General features: G+C 38.5%; 2 protein-coding genes across 2 annotated transcripts; one reads left to right on the top strand and one right to left on the bottom strand.

Annotated features, from left to right (window-relative positions):
- The first annotated feature begins 610 nt into the window (after positions 1 to 610).
- On the top strand, positions 611 to 1,465 carry LOC109413086 (transmembrane protein 222). Its single transcript, XM_019686779.3, has one exon. The coding sequence runs from the start codon at positions 750 to 752 to the stop codon at positions 1,290 to 1,292; it is 543 nt and encodes a 180-aa protein (XP_019542324.3). The 5' UTR covers positions 611 to 749; the 3' UTR covers positions 1,293 to 1,465.
- A 6,571-nt stretch (positions 1,466 to 8,036) lies between these two features.
- LOC109418514 (RNA polymerase II transcriptional coactivator-like) lies at positions 8,037 to 9,018 on the bottom strand. Its single transcript, XM_029857418.2, has 3 exons — positions 8,854 to 9,018; positions 8,632 to 8,735; positions 8,037 to 8,570 (listed from the first exon to the last, which is right to left on the bottom strand). Exons 2-3 carry the CDS (start codon positions 8,683 to 8,685, stop codon positions 8,313 to 8,315), a joined length of 312 nt encoding a protein of 103 aa, XP_029713278.1. The 5' UTR covers positions 8,686 to 8,735; positions 8,854 to 9,018; the 3' UTR covers positions 8,037 to 8,312.
- Positions 9,019 to 14,494: the final 5,476 nt, after the last annotated feature.

The following is a 14,494-nucleotide window of genomic DNA, read 5'->3' as shown; positions in this document are numbered from 1 at the left end:
AACTGAAGTTTTAAAGTTCTGTACCTAGTTCGATTTTAAAGTGTTCCTGATTTTTAGTAAAATTACAACCTATTCAAACCGAAATTAAGTTTTCTCTCATATTGATCGTGAAGTGCACTAATGTGAAGGTAATTGTAGGAAATAAGACGAACCTATTTCCTACAGTAATGTCTGTATTCAAATTGGGTTGTTTAGTGAATAAAATATTGCTATTTTTATAGCCTAATCGAAAGAGCTCATTTTTCTGAGTATAACCTGATTTTATTGGATTCCAATACCCTTATTTTGATGGTTTAATTAACAAAACAGTTTTAATTTTCGTGGATACAATGACAGTTCAATCGATAAAGTGACAGTTCGACCCGAACAAAAAAATTTCCCCATACTAACTATAAATGCATTTTAAAAATAGTTCCCGGACTCCAAAAATTATGAAATTTTGGATGTTGACTAATTTTTGGGCGGAGAATCCGATTATGAAATAATCCGGATACCCCTAAAGAACCCAATTATTGTCTAAGCTCAATGTACAGATGGCACTTTGATCAGCAAAATGAAACTTCGCCCTTTGTTCTGTTTGAGAATTGAGAGTTCCCATTTTTTGGTTTGAGAACGCTTCGAGACGTCAACACACATCAAAAATATTTCGAGATCAATACGAAAACTGTTTACATCTGGTGGAACAAATTGAGCCCGATCTTAGGGATTGTCCCGTGATACCGTTGTCCAGCTCCTGAGCAAGGGAAACGATGGACCGAAGCAGGCGTCTGTCGAGCGAAAGTTCTTCCTCCGAACCGATTGCACCGATCAACTTTGCCACCGATAAGTTTCCGTGCTGTATCGTATGGACACCGATTCCGGTGCTGACATGGTTCTTCCCGTTCATTGGCCATATGGGCATTGCCATGTCCAATGGGGTGATACGTGACTTTGCCGGGCCGTACTTTGTGTCCGAGGACAACATGGGCTTCGGGCGGCCGACCCGATACCTCCAGCTGGATCCGGGATTTGTGAACGGAGGAATAGGGGAATGGGACGAGTGCGTCTCGAAGGCATCGGTGGTCTACGGAACGCGCATGCATAATCTGTTCTGCGACAATTGCCACTCGCACGTCGGCATGGCCCTCTCGTTGATGAAGTACAAGCAGTATACCAACTGGAACATGGTGGTGTTGGCGTTCTGGATGTTCTTTGCTGGAAAGTACGTCGGCATCAAGGGACTGCTTAAGACATGGACCCCGTTTTTGGTGGTTCTGGTCACTTGTACGCTGGTGGCCGTCTATCTGAAATAGACTCCCAGTCGAGACTGACATTCAACAGGTCGCGCTACAGGATAAAAGGCGTTCCAGCTATGGCTATTCTCCGAGCGGCGAATTTACACTATCCATAACTGAATGTGAAGTATGAAAACATATGTATTTATTTTTAATTTATGTACTAATTATTAAATAGCTATACTAATACAGATGGGTTGTATTGTCTTTTAAAAAGAATAAATTCCGATGTATAGGTACTATAGGGTAAAAAATATAATTTGGACATGTTTGTAATTTGGGCAGGCACGATAATGTATGTATTGTTCCGAAGAGCTAATAAAAGTAGATACTTCTCAATATCGATTATTGGATCAATCAGACCCTATTTTGTTGGCTTACGTTTAAAATGCTCTTAACAATTAGGAATTTTCTTCAAAGGTATCCAGAAAGTAAATTGTGCCACTAAAACTCTTCAAATGTGCAGGTATGCAAGAGGACATACATTTTTACCGTTACATACAATATGCACTTCAAGGTCGTTAAATTGGGTTGTTTAGGCATCGTACACAAATTACGTAACGCTATAGGGGGAGGGGGGGAGTCTAGCTTAGCGTTACAAGCCATACAAAATATTTTTGGTTCCGAGATGAACCAGCCCTGGGCTGAAAATCTCGTTAATAAAGATAATAAAAAAAAATATTTTTGGTTTTCATACAAAAAGCGTTACAAGGGGGAGGGGGGAGTCTGAAATCGCCGATTTTAGCGTTATGTAATTTGTGTGCCATGCCTTAGTGAATAAAATATTGCTATTTTCTATAGCCTAATCGAAAGATCTCATTTTTCTTACTTTAACGTGATTTTATTGGATTCCAATATATTTGTTTTGATGGTTAAATTAACAAAACAGTTTTCATTTTCGTGGATAGAATGACAGTTCAATCGATAAAATGACAGACCCAAACAAAAAATACAAACTTTAAATGCATTTTACAAATAGTTCCCGGACTCCAAAAATTATGGATTTCGACTAATTTTTGGGCGGAGAATCTGATTAAAAAATAATCTGGATACCCCTAAAGAACCCAATTAAGGGGTGATCCAAATATGACTTTGTTTTTGCAAAAGTGAGTGGCTATTGGGTCATGAGCCACTACTGGTACACTGACGGTACAGTCATATTATAAGTGTATTAGTAACTGTACAAAATATTCAATTGGTTTCTAAGGAATTTAATCCTCGAGCCATCGCGCTGTTGTATTTTGTACCTACAACACGTTGAAAAAATCTCGGTTTTTGTACTCAGCATTAGCGTGGTGCTGACGGTGGTGGCCAACCACGCGAGTTACGGAAGGTTAAGGGACAAATTTTCCAACGACGTCATCAGCCTGTCCAACACACATGATCTGCCCTAGTATGGGACAGAAAAAGACATTTCACTCCCGTACACTTTTTTTAGGTTCATTCTGGCCCCATATCATCTGTTCAAAATTTCAGCTTGATAGGAGAAACTTGTGTACATTCTGCGAATGGAGTGACGTGACAAATGTCGGAGTCGTTAATCGAGGTGAGAAATCTCGACTCGAATGAGGTGACTCTCCATTTGATTGACACGGCGAGTCACTTCATTTGAGTCGAGATTTTTCACCTCGATATACGACACCGACTTTTAAATTGCTAGTAAAGAAACTGGACTGGATGTCAATTAGCTGTGCTAGTGGTGTGGTAATGTTGAGATTTAGATGAAAATCCTATGGAAAATAGGAAATCACGATAGCATATCAACCATTTTGTAAAAAATACTGGTGATACCGATTGAATATTCAGGCTTTTCCGAGGAATACTTCCAAATAGATTTTTTCGGTGTTCTTTCGGGGTTGCTGAGAGTTGTTCTTGGGATTCTTAGCAAATTTTCTTCCAGAATTTCTGCAGGGGTATTTAACGGGGTCTTTGCTGGGGTACCTCCCGGCTTTTTAGAGGTTTTCACTGAACTCCTCCCCTGCCGTCGGACGCATAAATGTCACATGTTACATTTCGACTTTTTTGAGGTTTGTATGTCAAACATCATATTTTGATACGTATTTTTGAAATATTTTATCAACGTCTGAATTTTTATATGTTTCGACAGTTTAATTACGTTGAAGTCAATCAAATGCGACAATAGTGAAAGTTTATTTTGAAACTTCAAATGTGTTTTTCTCGTGTTTTTTTTATTGTAACATGCGACATTTATGCGTCCGAGGGCAGTCCCGGAGATTGTTCAAAATCTTATCCAAAGTTTCTTCTTTAATGTCTCTAAGTGGTTTTCCGGGATAGCTTCCCAACAGTTTCTCTCAGGATTTTTGCGAGGTTCTTGCAGAAGTTCTTCCAAGGATTTCTTCTAGAGAGTTTCCGATGTTTTTTCTTGGATATCCCCACCAAAACCATTCCCGGTTTTCTTTCAGAGGTTTTTATGGTTCCTCCTTCAATTTTTTGCCGGAATCATTCCCAGATTTTTTTCCCGATATGTCCCAGCCTTTCTCTACATTTCCTCCAAACTACCTTTCCAATAGATCTTTCGAGGGGTTTCTCGCTAAATTTCACCTGGATTCCTTCCAGTATTCCTGCAAAATCGCCAAAACAAATCTTATGTGGATCACCACAAAAAATGCGGCGATCAACTTCTAGGAAAAGCCTGGAAAAGGCTCTGAATGAAATTAAATTACGGGAAGAACTCTAGAGAAATAGCTTCTGCAGATATCCCAAAAAGCACTAAAAAAATTAGGAGAAAACCCAGGATAAATTCAAAATTCTGAGAATCCCAGGACCGAAGCCGAAAGAAATTTTCCAAGAGAAGTACCGGGAGAAACTCTGAGAGAAGTTTCAGGTGAAACTTAAAACATCCCGCAGGAACCTTTAGGAAATATTCCAGCTGCAGCACCTGTAAAAATCCAAAGCGAAACCCTGAAGAAAGCTCATGAAAATGTATTGATGAAACTTCTAGAGAAATCCCGACAGGAGCTCCTGCAGCAACTCTGGAAGAAATTCCAGGAAGATCTACTGGAGAAGGAATTTCGAGAAAATCCCACAAGGGACTCTTGGAGCAATACCAAAAACACCTCTGGAAGAAATTTTGAAAAAAATATCCTCGTGAAAAACACTAGCAGAAATCGGTAGGAATTCTGGAATCTCAGATAATAATTATTCCAGGGCTGGTAGCAGGAACTGTTGGTCAAAATAGTTATTTTAGTGATCAAAATCTCTGAAATAGTGACCAAATATTGACTTTCAGATAGCAAAAAAAGTGACTAAATAGTGACTTTTGGCACAAAAATATGCTTAGTGAGGAAACATTGTAGAACGAATTTGATTCAGAAAACCCTGGAGTACCGCATAATGAAAATGTTCGAGAAAAACTTTCATCTTCCATTCCTAAAATTGTACAAAGCTGCATGTATTTACAATTTTATAGAATACATTGTGCTGCAGAACTAGATGAGCATGGCATGAAAATTCTGCCAAGAAAAAATAAATAAATTATGAAACTCTTGGAAAACTTGTTGGATGTTTTCTGTCCTGAATTTCACCTTGATGGAAACTTAGATAGACAAATGCTTAAAAGTGTGCGAATGAATTTGAATAAGATTTTTTCAAATATGATTTCTTGAATATTTTTGCAAAAATTCTCTCAAAATAAAATAAAATGAATAACAGAAAGTGATTAAGTAATTTTGATGTAATACTTGAAATATTTCTCTACGTACTCCCTTGGAAATTTTCAGAAGAAAACAACGGTTATTCTTTGAATAGCCTATGAAAATGTAATAGAACTCTTAATTTCTTCAAAATGTCTCATATTTACTAATTTATTTGAATTGTCTCATAGTTTCTGGTTAAATTTTCATAATATGTAGTTACAAGCATTCTGGGAGAAGTTGTTAATTTTATTTGGGGACCTCAAATAATGACTAAGCCACTAAATAGCGACTTGCTGTTAGGCCTGCACTCTCACCGACGCATCATGGGGCGGCTCCATACAAAATATGTTTGCGTTAGTTTATAAAACTCTCCAAAGTTTATGGAAATCAGTCTTCCAGTATATATAAAAGTTGTTTCGATACACACGTACAGTGATTGGATTCCATTGATGTTGTTTTTTTAAGGCATATGTTTTGAAGATTTCTATAACAGTTTTACTATTTTTAGTTCTACATATGATCTAGGCCGTCCCAAAACTCCATGAAATGTAGGTGCAGGATCTACAAGTAAAACTAGTATTATACGAATGACTATTCTATACGCCCCAGACCAATGACCCTTTTAACAAGTAAATGGAGTATTATATTGAACTGTATACATGGTACAGATCTTACAAGATCTCCATGGAATATAAGCCTTTGTGTCCAGTCCACAAAACAACCAGTGCTTGTGCAGGTCTGTGAAGGTCCGTAATGTCCGTAATGTAATAATGTCCGCGAAGGAATTTAGAGGTCCGCAAAGCGTGTAATGGTCTTTAAAGATTATTCAAGGCCGTGCATGGTTCACTCTCATTATTTGAGGTGTAGTAAACATTTAAATAAACAATTTTAACACAACAGTTTCAACACTATGAAATTACAAGGGCATTGCTTTCTTTTGGGCGTTTATCTGTGCATGAAGATGGCTGTTCCAGTCTACAAAATAGATTCCCATTAGTAAAAACACGCTTCACTAAGAAATCTTATACCACATTTAGATTCTGCAATGATTGATCTACCGAGAAAAGCGGTCATGACTCATGTTTCCTCAGAGGTAATTAATGGCTAACATGGTAATTTTATGTTGCAATATTTCAATCATCGCCGACAACTTGATTGAAATAGCAGGATAGGAGCAATGTCTCCCATGGATCCTAAAGAAAGACATAAAAGTAGTTGCGAAGCGTTTTTTTTTGTGTGGAACGGTTTGCATAGGGAAAATTTGGCTTTTTCAATGTGGCATCATTTGATGGTTTAACATTTTTGAATATTTTTCAATCCGTATTTTATCAATTTCCCAAAAAAGTTGAAAAAAGTGACTTTTTAGGTGAAAATAGTGACTTTAGTGACCTGACCTTGAAAAAAGAGACTTTTTAGTGACCAACCCGAAAAAAGTGACTAAGTCACTAAATAGTGACTTGCTACCAGCCCTGTATTCTCAAGGAAAAAAATGTTCGAGTCTTGAGAAGTGCACGTAGGGATCCGGAAAAATCTTCGGAAAGAATTCAAAAAAATCATATGTACAAAAAACATTTTTCATGAAAAAATGAGGAAGGAATCTTGTGAGAAATCCTAGAAGGCATTCCAAGCAGAGTGTAAAAAAATCGAAGATCCAAAGTGAAGATTAACATTCTATTTTTGCATTCGTTTCTGGCCACATTCATTGTCAGCTGAATGTCTCTTTTTTTTCATTCACTTCTCTGCCACGAATATTTCCTTGCACGTCGTAAAATGTCCAATTTCCGTTAACAGACGCACAATTCTACTCAATGAACCAATAGAGCAGATGGTTAATATTCTAATTAACTACTATACACACGTTTTGTGATGATTTAAAGTATAATCGAGAGTTACGGTCTAGTTAGATTTCGCAGTGAAAATTGTCAGTGAGTGACAGAAAATGAATGAATAAGTGAGAAAATTCATTCATTAAAATTAATATTATTTTGATTCCTCACTTTAGAATTTTCAAAATTTGCGTTGATTGTACTCATTAAAAATGAAAATTTTAAACTCTGATTCCAAGAGGTATTTCTAAAGTAATTTCATTAAAAAAACCCTGATAGTATTTCTGGAAAAGTCATTGTAACGGTAGACTGATACAATGCAGTAAACTCTGTGGACTTATTTCTGAGTAAATGTACAAGTATTGAAGTACATTAGGTACTTGGTATTCATGTTTTATTTTTAGTGGTGTAAAATTTTCCTGATTATTCAAAATATTTCATTAGCATTCCAGGTTTTTTAAAGATAAACAAAATTCTCTGAGGATTCCCGGTTTTCCAGGTTTTTTTAGGTAGTAGACCTAAAATACCTCCAGGAATTCGTGTGGGAATCCCTCCATGAATTGCTGCTGAGATTCCTCGGAAATATCGAGAAATTTATCTGGGGATCTCCCTTGGAATTGCTCTAGAAATTCATCTTTGTATTTCTCTAGAAATCCATCGTGGGATTTCTTCAGGCATTCTCTCTGGAATTCGTTCAGAAAATTTCTAGGATAGATCTAGGAGTTCAATCTGGGATTTCTCTAGAATATCTTCAGTAATTTCTCCATGAATTACTCCAACGATTAGATGAAAGGAAACGATATGCAGATATTCCAGATCCAGATGTTTTTCCAAGTATTAAAACTGATATGCCTCCACTTGGCATTCTAACAGTTTTTTCCAATAGGAATTCCTACAAGAGTTTATGGAATCCCTCGTTATATCTACATTTTCATGTGTATTTGGGATGCCTAAATAACTTCTTCTCCCTACTCCATAGAGGGCCCATGCTATAAATAGTTTGTAGTATTTCAAATTTATCAATCCACATTTTCAGTTGAATCTGGAAAGTGTTTCAAGTCACCCCGTTTGACGGTAGGTATGTTGAATAGGTACCTACGAAGATTATACAGCAATAAATACATTTTTGAGAAGTAAAGGACGGGTTCGGTTTACCATTTCATTGGTGGATTAAATCACTCGAAAAGCTCCTAGACCGGTCCGGCAATCGATCTCGCCGTCTCCTGACTAGCGATTCAAGGGGCCCAATTGGTAGAGTTCGGATTAGAGATAATCACAGGTTTATTGCTACTACTTGAGTAACAACAATTTATTGGCAATAATTTTATCATATTCCAATATATTAGTTAGAGCGATAACAGAGACATCCGCATTACCGTACACCTGAAGGCAGATGTCGGAAGCAGCTTCAAACTTACTGGGCTAAGTACTGGTAATCATGATTAAACCAATAAAATTTGGAATCAACCATCATCTTCGGACAATGGATCCCATTTCTCATACCAACACGGATTGACGAGAAACTGACCCACTCTGACCCGACCACACAGCGCTTCCTAAAACGTCTTAATTTTATCGTTAATTTCATCGGCATGTTCCATCAGCTTCTTCCACTGGGGAACCGTAAGGCTGATGCCCTTTTTGCCCGGCAGGGATTGACCGTCTTTTTCGTAGTACTCCCGCACGTTGACGTAAATCTTACCCTTGAACTCCTTCACCGTAACCTTCCGGTTGCGATCGATGGTCCATTCCGCTTCGCCGTCAGCGTTGGTTGTGCTGGCGGAGTCGGTTTTGGTTTTCTTCACCGGTGTGCGCTAGGGAATGGGACAGTTTAAATGCTAGGGAAGTCGAGTTATTTATCAAACTTTTACTCACATCATCCGGGCCAGAATCGGAATCGGAAGTATCCTGCTTCTTGTTCTTCGGCATATTTGGTTTGTGGCACGGGAGACCGGTTTCGAGTGAACAGCTGAAATAAACTAAACAAAAAAAAACAAGACATTGTTGAGGTTATGTTTGGCAGCTGAATGTAATTTTTGATCAACTGTTTGCCTTTCAGATAAATTTAATAATGTAAATTATAACTATTCTACTTACCAAGCAATAATCTGAATTGAACAGTTTATAAACCCTTGAAACAAGAAACACCTACTAAAACGAGAAAATAATTTCCTGACCGACCGGAAAATTTGCGCTGTTGACTGTTTGGCAGAGACGATGAGAACAAGAACGAAAGAAACACAGACGAGACGAGCAAAGACAACTGGGGATGTCAGACAATAATGCCTGGTTTACATGGTTCAACTGAAACGAGCATTCCACTTGCCAACTCCTCAAATATATTCATTCGAAACGAATGATGTGTTTAGACTCAGCAAACGACTCGAACGGCCACTTGCATGCTCTTGAATGCATTTCAGTTGAAGCAAGTGTTTACATTGATCAATTCGCGCGGTGCGTAAGCAAACTGAATTGAATTCAGCTCATTTGACAGATAACTTGAATTCAACTCACATGAATCGCGGGTTCAGACGGGGCAAGTGAGATGATTTTGTTTGACTTGAACGGAAAAGTTCAACATGTTCAACTTTCGTTCAAGTCAAGTCAGTTGCTCAAGTGAGATGAACGGTGGTGTTTACACGTTCAATTCGCATTCAATTGGACATTTCAGGCCAAACATGTCTAAAGGTCCTATCTGCAGAAGAGAGGCTCTCTTTGGTTTCCCTCTCTTTCGTTAATATCTCAGCTGTTTATTTGTATTATGATTGTCTCCTTGCAGTGAACGATGGTCAAAACAATCGTCTTTTGATTTGTACTGCAAAAATAGTTGAAAAGTGTACCATCACACTGCAATAATTGAAAGAGGAAGTGAACAAAGAGAGCCTCTCAAATGCAGATAGGACCTATTGAAATGTTTGGCCTGATTTTCAACTGACTGGAATCAAGTCACTTGCACCGTCTAAACCAGGCATAATCGACAGTCGATTAACTTTTTTAACAGCCACCGTGCGGAGAAGCTTATCGCAAATCAGTCCTATCTGCATTTTTGGGTTGTTTGAGGCAGTGGGGTGACACGGCTGTCAAACTCGGTACATCGCCGCTCCACCCATCATCATTTTTGGTACGGCGCGTTTTGGTACCCACTTTCTGGTCGGTTTACCCTAACTTGCTCCTGATTTTCGGGTGTGTGTCTCGTGTGTTGCTCTTGGTGTTGCTAGTGCTTATTTCAGAAATTACACATTTTAAATGAAATCGTTGTTTTTGATGATTGTTTCTCTTTCTTTATCACTTTGCACGATATTATATGTAGCAGCGAAGCAGCGTCGATGTTTCCAGAGCATTTTTTCCATGAATTAAGCAATCAAAACAAAACATTGGACGCCAAGTTGAATTGAATGCTGGGTAGATGATTCTGGCCCTTCGTCATCCCCCTGATTTGAGGGTATTATTAAATAATACCCTCAAACAACCCAAAAATGCAGATAGGACTGATTTGCGATAAGCTTCTCCGCACGGTGGCTGTTAAAAAAGTTAATCGACTGTCGATTATTGTCTGACATCCCCAGTTGTCTTTGCTCGTCTCGTCTGTGTTTGAAGAAAATTGTCAGACAAAAGAGGCACAAAACAAGCAACAAAAAAGGTGCGACGATTACTCTTTATCCCTACTGGTAACAGATAATGACATGATCTCGAAATTTTTTGTTGCAGATAAAACGGAAGCTGAATTTGTTGCGTACTTTTCAACTCGTGAATAATCAATTATTGCTAACCCAAAGTCGAAACTGTTTGATGATAGAGCTTCACCAGAGTTGCAGTGTTTACCGACTCGAAGTTACCGTTCGAAAATCGCAATGCAAGGCTTAAAAATCTCTAAACTCGTGGTGTACGATGTTAATCCCATTATTTTCAAGTTGGGACAAACTTATGTCGCATGGGTTTGTTTGTCACAACAAGTACAGGTTGCGACATTGTTGCGCGATGGTTGAATTTTGATTCACTGGTTTCTTTCGTTCTTGTTCTCATCGTCTCTGCCAAACAGTCAACAGCGCAAATTTTCCGGTCGGTCAGGAAATTTTTATCAACACACTAAGATCAGCTAAGCAGATATTTTTCGCATCTTTTTACTGAGTTCTCAACAGCAGATTTAACTCGGTACACTCGGTTGTTTCTTTTGCGGATATGGTCCACTGCACGAATTTATGCTGGCCTGCTTACTCTCACTGAAAATTTGACGTTTGAGCGGTGCCGATACCTCTCAAACGTCAAAATTCGTGTGAGAGTAAGCAGGCCAGTAAAAATTCGTGCAGTGGACCATAGGGCACTGCACTGTTTTGATTTTGTATGGGATTTTGACGTTTCTTGGCCTTGTTGTTTAAAAAATTTCTGTAAGATTGAAAGAGAAGGGGAGAATTTCATGCAGTTCCCTATTCTGTAAATGAGTTACCGAGCTCCGATAATGAACTGTCAAAACTTACTGATATGTACACGGTAAATATCATTACTGATGAACGGTAAATAAGATAACCGAGTGTACCGAGATAAATCTGCTGTTGAAAACTCAGTAAAAAGATGGAAAAAATAATACTGAACTCAGTGAAAAAATTACTGAGCTGGAACATCTGAATCTTAGTGTGAATGAGCCATTTTACGAGACATTTCGGATCAGCTGATCGCTCATTTCATGAATGAAAATTTGACAGGAGGTTGCGCCCAAGCTCGTGAGTGTTAATATCAATATCAACACTGTTGTCGTTTCGTAAAATAGACTATTAACAATAGAATAATAATAATAACAGCAATTATTGCTGTTTACTTTTCTTTGGATCGCTCTCAGTTGGTGCACGAGGCTGTGCATTCATTACGTAAGGGAAATTTCCAGAATTTTCGACATCCCCTCCCCCCTTGTAAGATTTTTTGTATGAGAACCCAAGAGTTCTCAACCCCTCCCCTCTTCCTATGAACCCTTACGTAATTAATGGACAGCCCCTAAGAGCAAGACAACAAGCAAGACACTGTGAAACCCGCAACTCTGAGCCTAGGGGCAAGACACTGTGCAAACGAGAGCAACTCCTAGAGCACCGCCGCAAAAACGAAAACGACATAAATTAAGCCCTGTATGCTTATATGAAGCCTACAAGCTGTAAAGAAGCTTGTCTGTGCTGTCACATGGCTTGGAGTGGAGTACATGACGTTTATATCTAGATTGAGTTTAAATAAGGGCGAAAGTAACATGAGAGAGTTCTCTTCATCGACTTTCTCTTCTTCAAATTAAAGTGACAAGATGCAAGTATGATTGAACTTTTTGGCCATAAATCGTTAGGTTGCGATGCAATCTAGCGTCTAAATGTAAAAATTGTAATTGTAATTGTATTTATTGATCGAACGTAAACCAGTTTATAATTATCGGGTCAAGGAAAAAAAGTTCGATTGAATTTGCATCTTGTCACTGTAATTTGCAGAAGAGAGAGTCGATGAAGAGAACTCTCTCATGTTACTGTCGCCCTTATTTAAACTCAATCTAGTTAAAATTTATTTCGACCAAAACAAACTCAAGTCGGTCATGGTTGATACATTTTAACATAACGGATCGGAATCGGAGGAACACTACACTGAACCAACACTTCATCCTGCAAATGACTGTAAACTAATATGCTTGCGCCCTTTAACGAACATCAGTCGAAAATCGGATGATGATCAGACGCTCCGGTTCAACATCGGATGACGAACAATCGTTTGCTTGTCATCCGATTAGAGTAAAGCATTCGTATTGGAATTCAGTTGCAAATCTTATATGGCTCGAATGCGTTTCATTTGTAAATGAAATGTATAGATAATAGATTGTAGTGTAATTTATTTGATTTTAAGTAGAAAAAAATATTGGAATGAGACCGTATAGAAATAAAACAAGGTTTCCTGTTAATTAATAATACTCAAAAATTTTATTTATTTTAAAGCATTTTTCACGTTACACAAAAGGCTTCATGCTGAAGCAATCAAAACCACATTATTGACTCATATACTGCCGTTCTACGTATAGTTGTCCCATGTTATATGGGATTCCCATATAACATGGGACAATTGGACGTAGAACGGCAGTATAAGTAAATACACTTCGTTACGCCGCTGACTGCTAACAAGTATCCCGGATGAAGACGGTCGCTCCTACGGTCACTCCGGTATTGCAGGATTACTATGGTTGAAAGTTCCTGAAATTTTAACAAATTTGCATTATTAATGAGCGAAAATAAACTAGTTGTTGAATTTTATTTCCTACCATAACTGTAACGTGGTTATTTCACGTAAAAACTGGATTACAAATAGAAATTAAAACAAGCACCAACAATGGCTGCCGAACATCGTGCCGAACAAAACACTTTTTACCACGGACTAGAGAAACAAGTTCTTGCATGCGGCGCGTTCCACGCATCAGCTGCTGTCCAGTGAAAAGCGCATACGAAAACTGGATGATATGCGTTGTGGGGCACGCGCGGAACAAACATCATCCAGTTTGTGGATGATCCTGTCTCGATTTCATATCATCCGATTTTCGAATGATGGTGCATGCTGTAGGCGTCGCAATTGTAACACACACTCAGCGAAGTGAACTACCGAAATTCATCAAAATACCTTATGAAATTTAGCCATAACTGTAAAGTATGGATGCCATAAGAATACCTTATGAAAATTGATCATGCTTATTATGACCTAATTACATAAGATAAACTTATGAAAAGAGCAGAAAAATCACAAAATGATGCAGACTGGAATCGATCCATGAACGTCGAGATCACTCAGCTCGTGCCCAACCCACGCGGCTATCGACGCTTGAGAATATCGTGTTGCTAAATGTGTATAAAAGCCAAACTGTGAATCGATTCTGCGTCATAGACCGACCTTATGAAAATCGTTCTAGCCGTTATGAATTGTTTAAAGGCCATTTCATAAGTTAGACTCTATGATAACCTTAGGTTTATTTGCCTGAGTGCATCAATCAACTGACTATCATTCGTAAAAGCTGTGGTTCGTCAGTCGGTTGACACAGTCAGTTGAAAAAGGGCGGATTCTATTTTGGATAGCTGGGAATGATGATTCATTCGTACTGAGGAGGATATTTTCGTTCAGTGTAGGAGGAACAGGATCATTTTTGTTGTCATTCGACGAATGCTGCTCGGAATGATAAAAGATAATGGAATCTTTCAAGCAAATGTGGTGATTCCAGACACGATTCTTTTAGTTTATTAGTTCTACAAACTCCAGCTCTGGTCGGAAAACGTTGCGGAAGAGGAGCAGCAACGTTTTCCGATCATTAGTATACACATGTTGCTTCTCTTGCATCTTTTCTCTTCCAGCGTTTTTCACCACCAAATTGATCACTAAATCATCACCCTCCCATATCATTTTGAACCGTCGAGATAACAAAACTATTATGCTATTATGTTTTGCATGGTTTAAATATTAGTTTGATCACAGTGATTCCATGGTGCATTAGTAGATCAGATGGGGAACGCAAGTGAACTTGTAGTTTCGATCAGGAACCTGGAGGACAAGAGCTGGAATTTGGGTCAAGCAGCAAAAAAAAAAACAACTTCAGTGGAAGCAAAAGTGGCTTCGTGGTCGTGCGGCTAGTGTCACCAAGCATTCAGTCGCATCGTGCTAGGAGCGCGGGTTCGATTCCCGCCGCAGCTGTCAGGAAAAGTTTTCGGCTGTGCCACTGGGCGTTGCATGCTAGTCCATTGTC

Source organism: Aedes albopictus, chromosome 3 (genome assembly GCF_035046485.1).
Source record: "Aedes albopictus strain Foshan chromosome 3, AalbF5, whole genome shotgun sequence".
In the NCBI taxonomy this organism is placed as follows: domain Eukaryota; kingdom Metazoa; phylum Arthropoda; class Insecta; order Diptera; family Culicidae; genus Aedes; species Aedes albopictus.
Note: the sequence above shows the minus strand (reverse complement) of the source record. Positions and strands in the feature narration are given on the sequence as shown.

What these genes read in the sequence shown, in the direction of transcription:
- LOC109413086 (XM_019686779.3), top strand. Translation starts at nt 750, where the DNA reads ATGGACCGAAGCAGGCGTCTGTCGAGCGAAAGTTCTTCCTCCGAACCG.
- LOC109418514 (XM_029857418.2), bottom strand. Translation starts at nt 8,685, where the DNA reads ATGCCGAAGAACAAGAAGCAGGATACTTCCGATTCCGATTCTGGCCCG. An exon ending in CCGATTCTGGCCCGGATGAT is followed by an intron (nt 8,571 to 8,631) that starts GTGAGTAAAAGT and finishes CCCATTCCCTAG; the next exon opens with CGCACACCGGTGAAGAAAAC.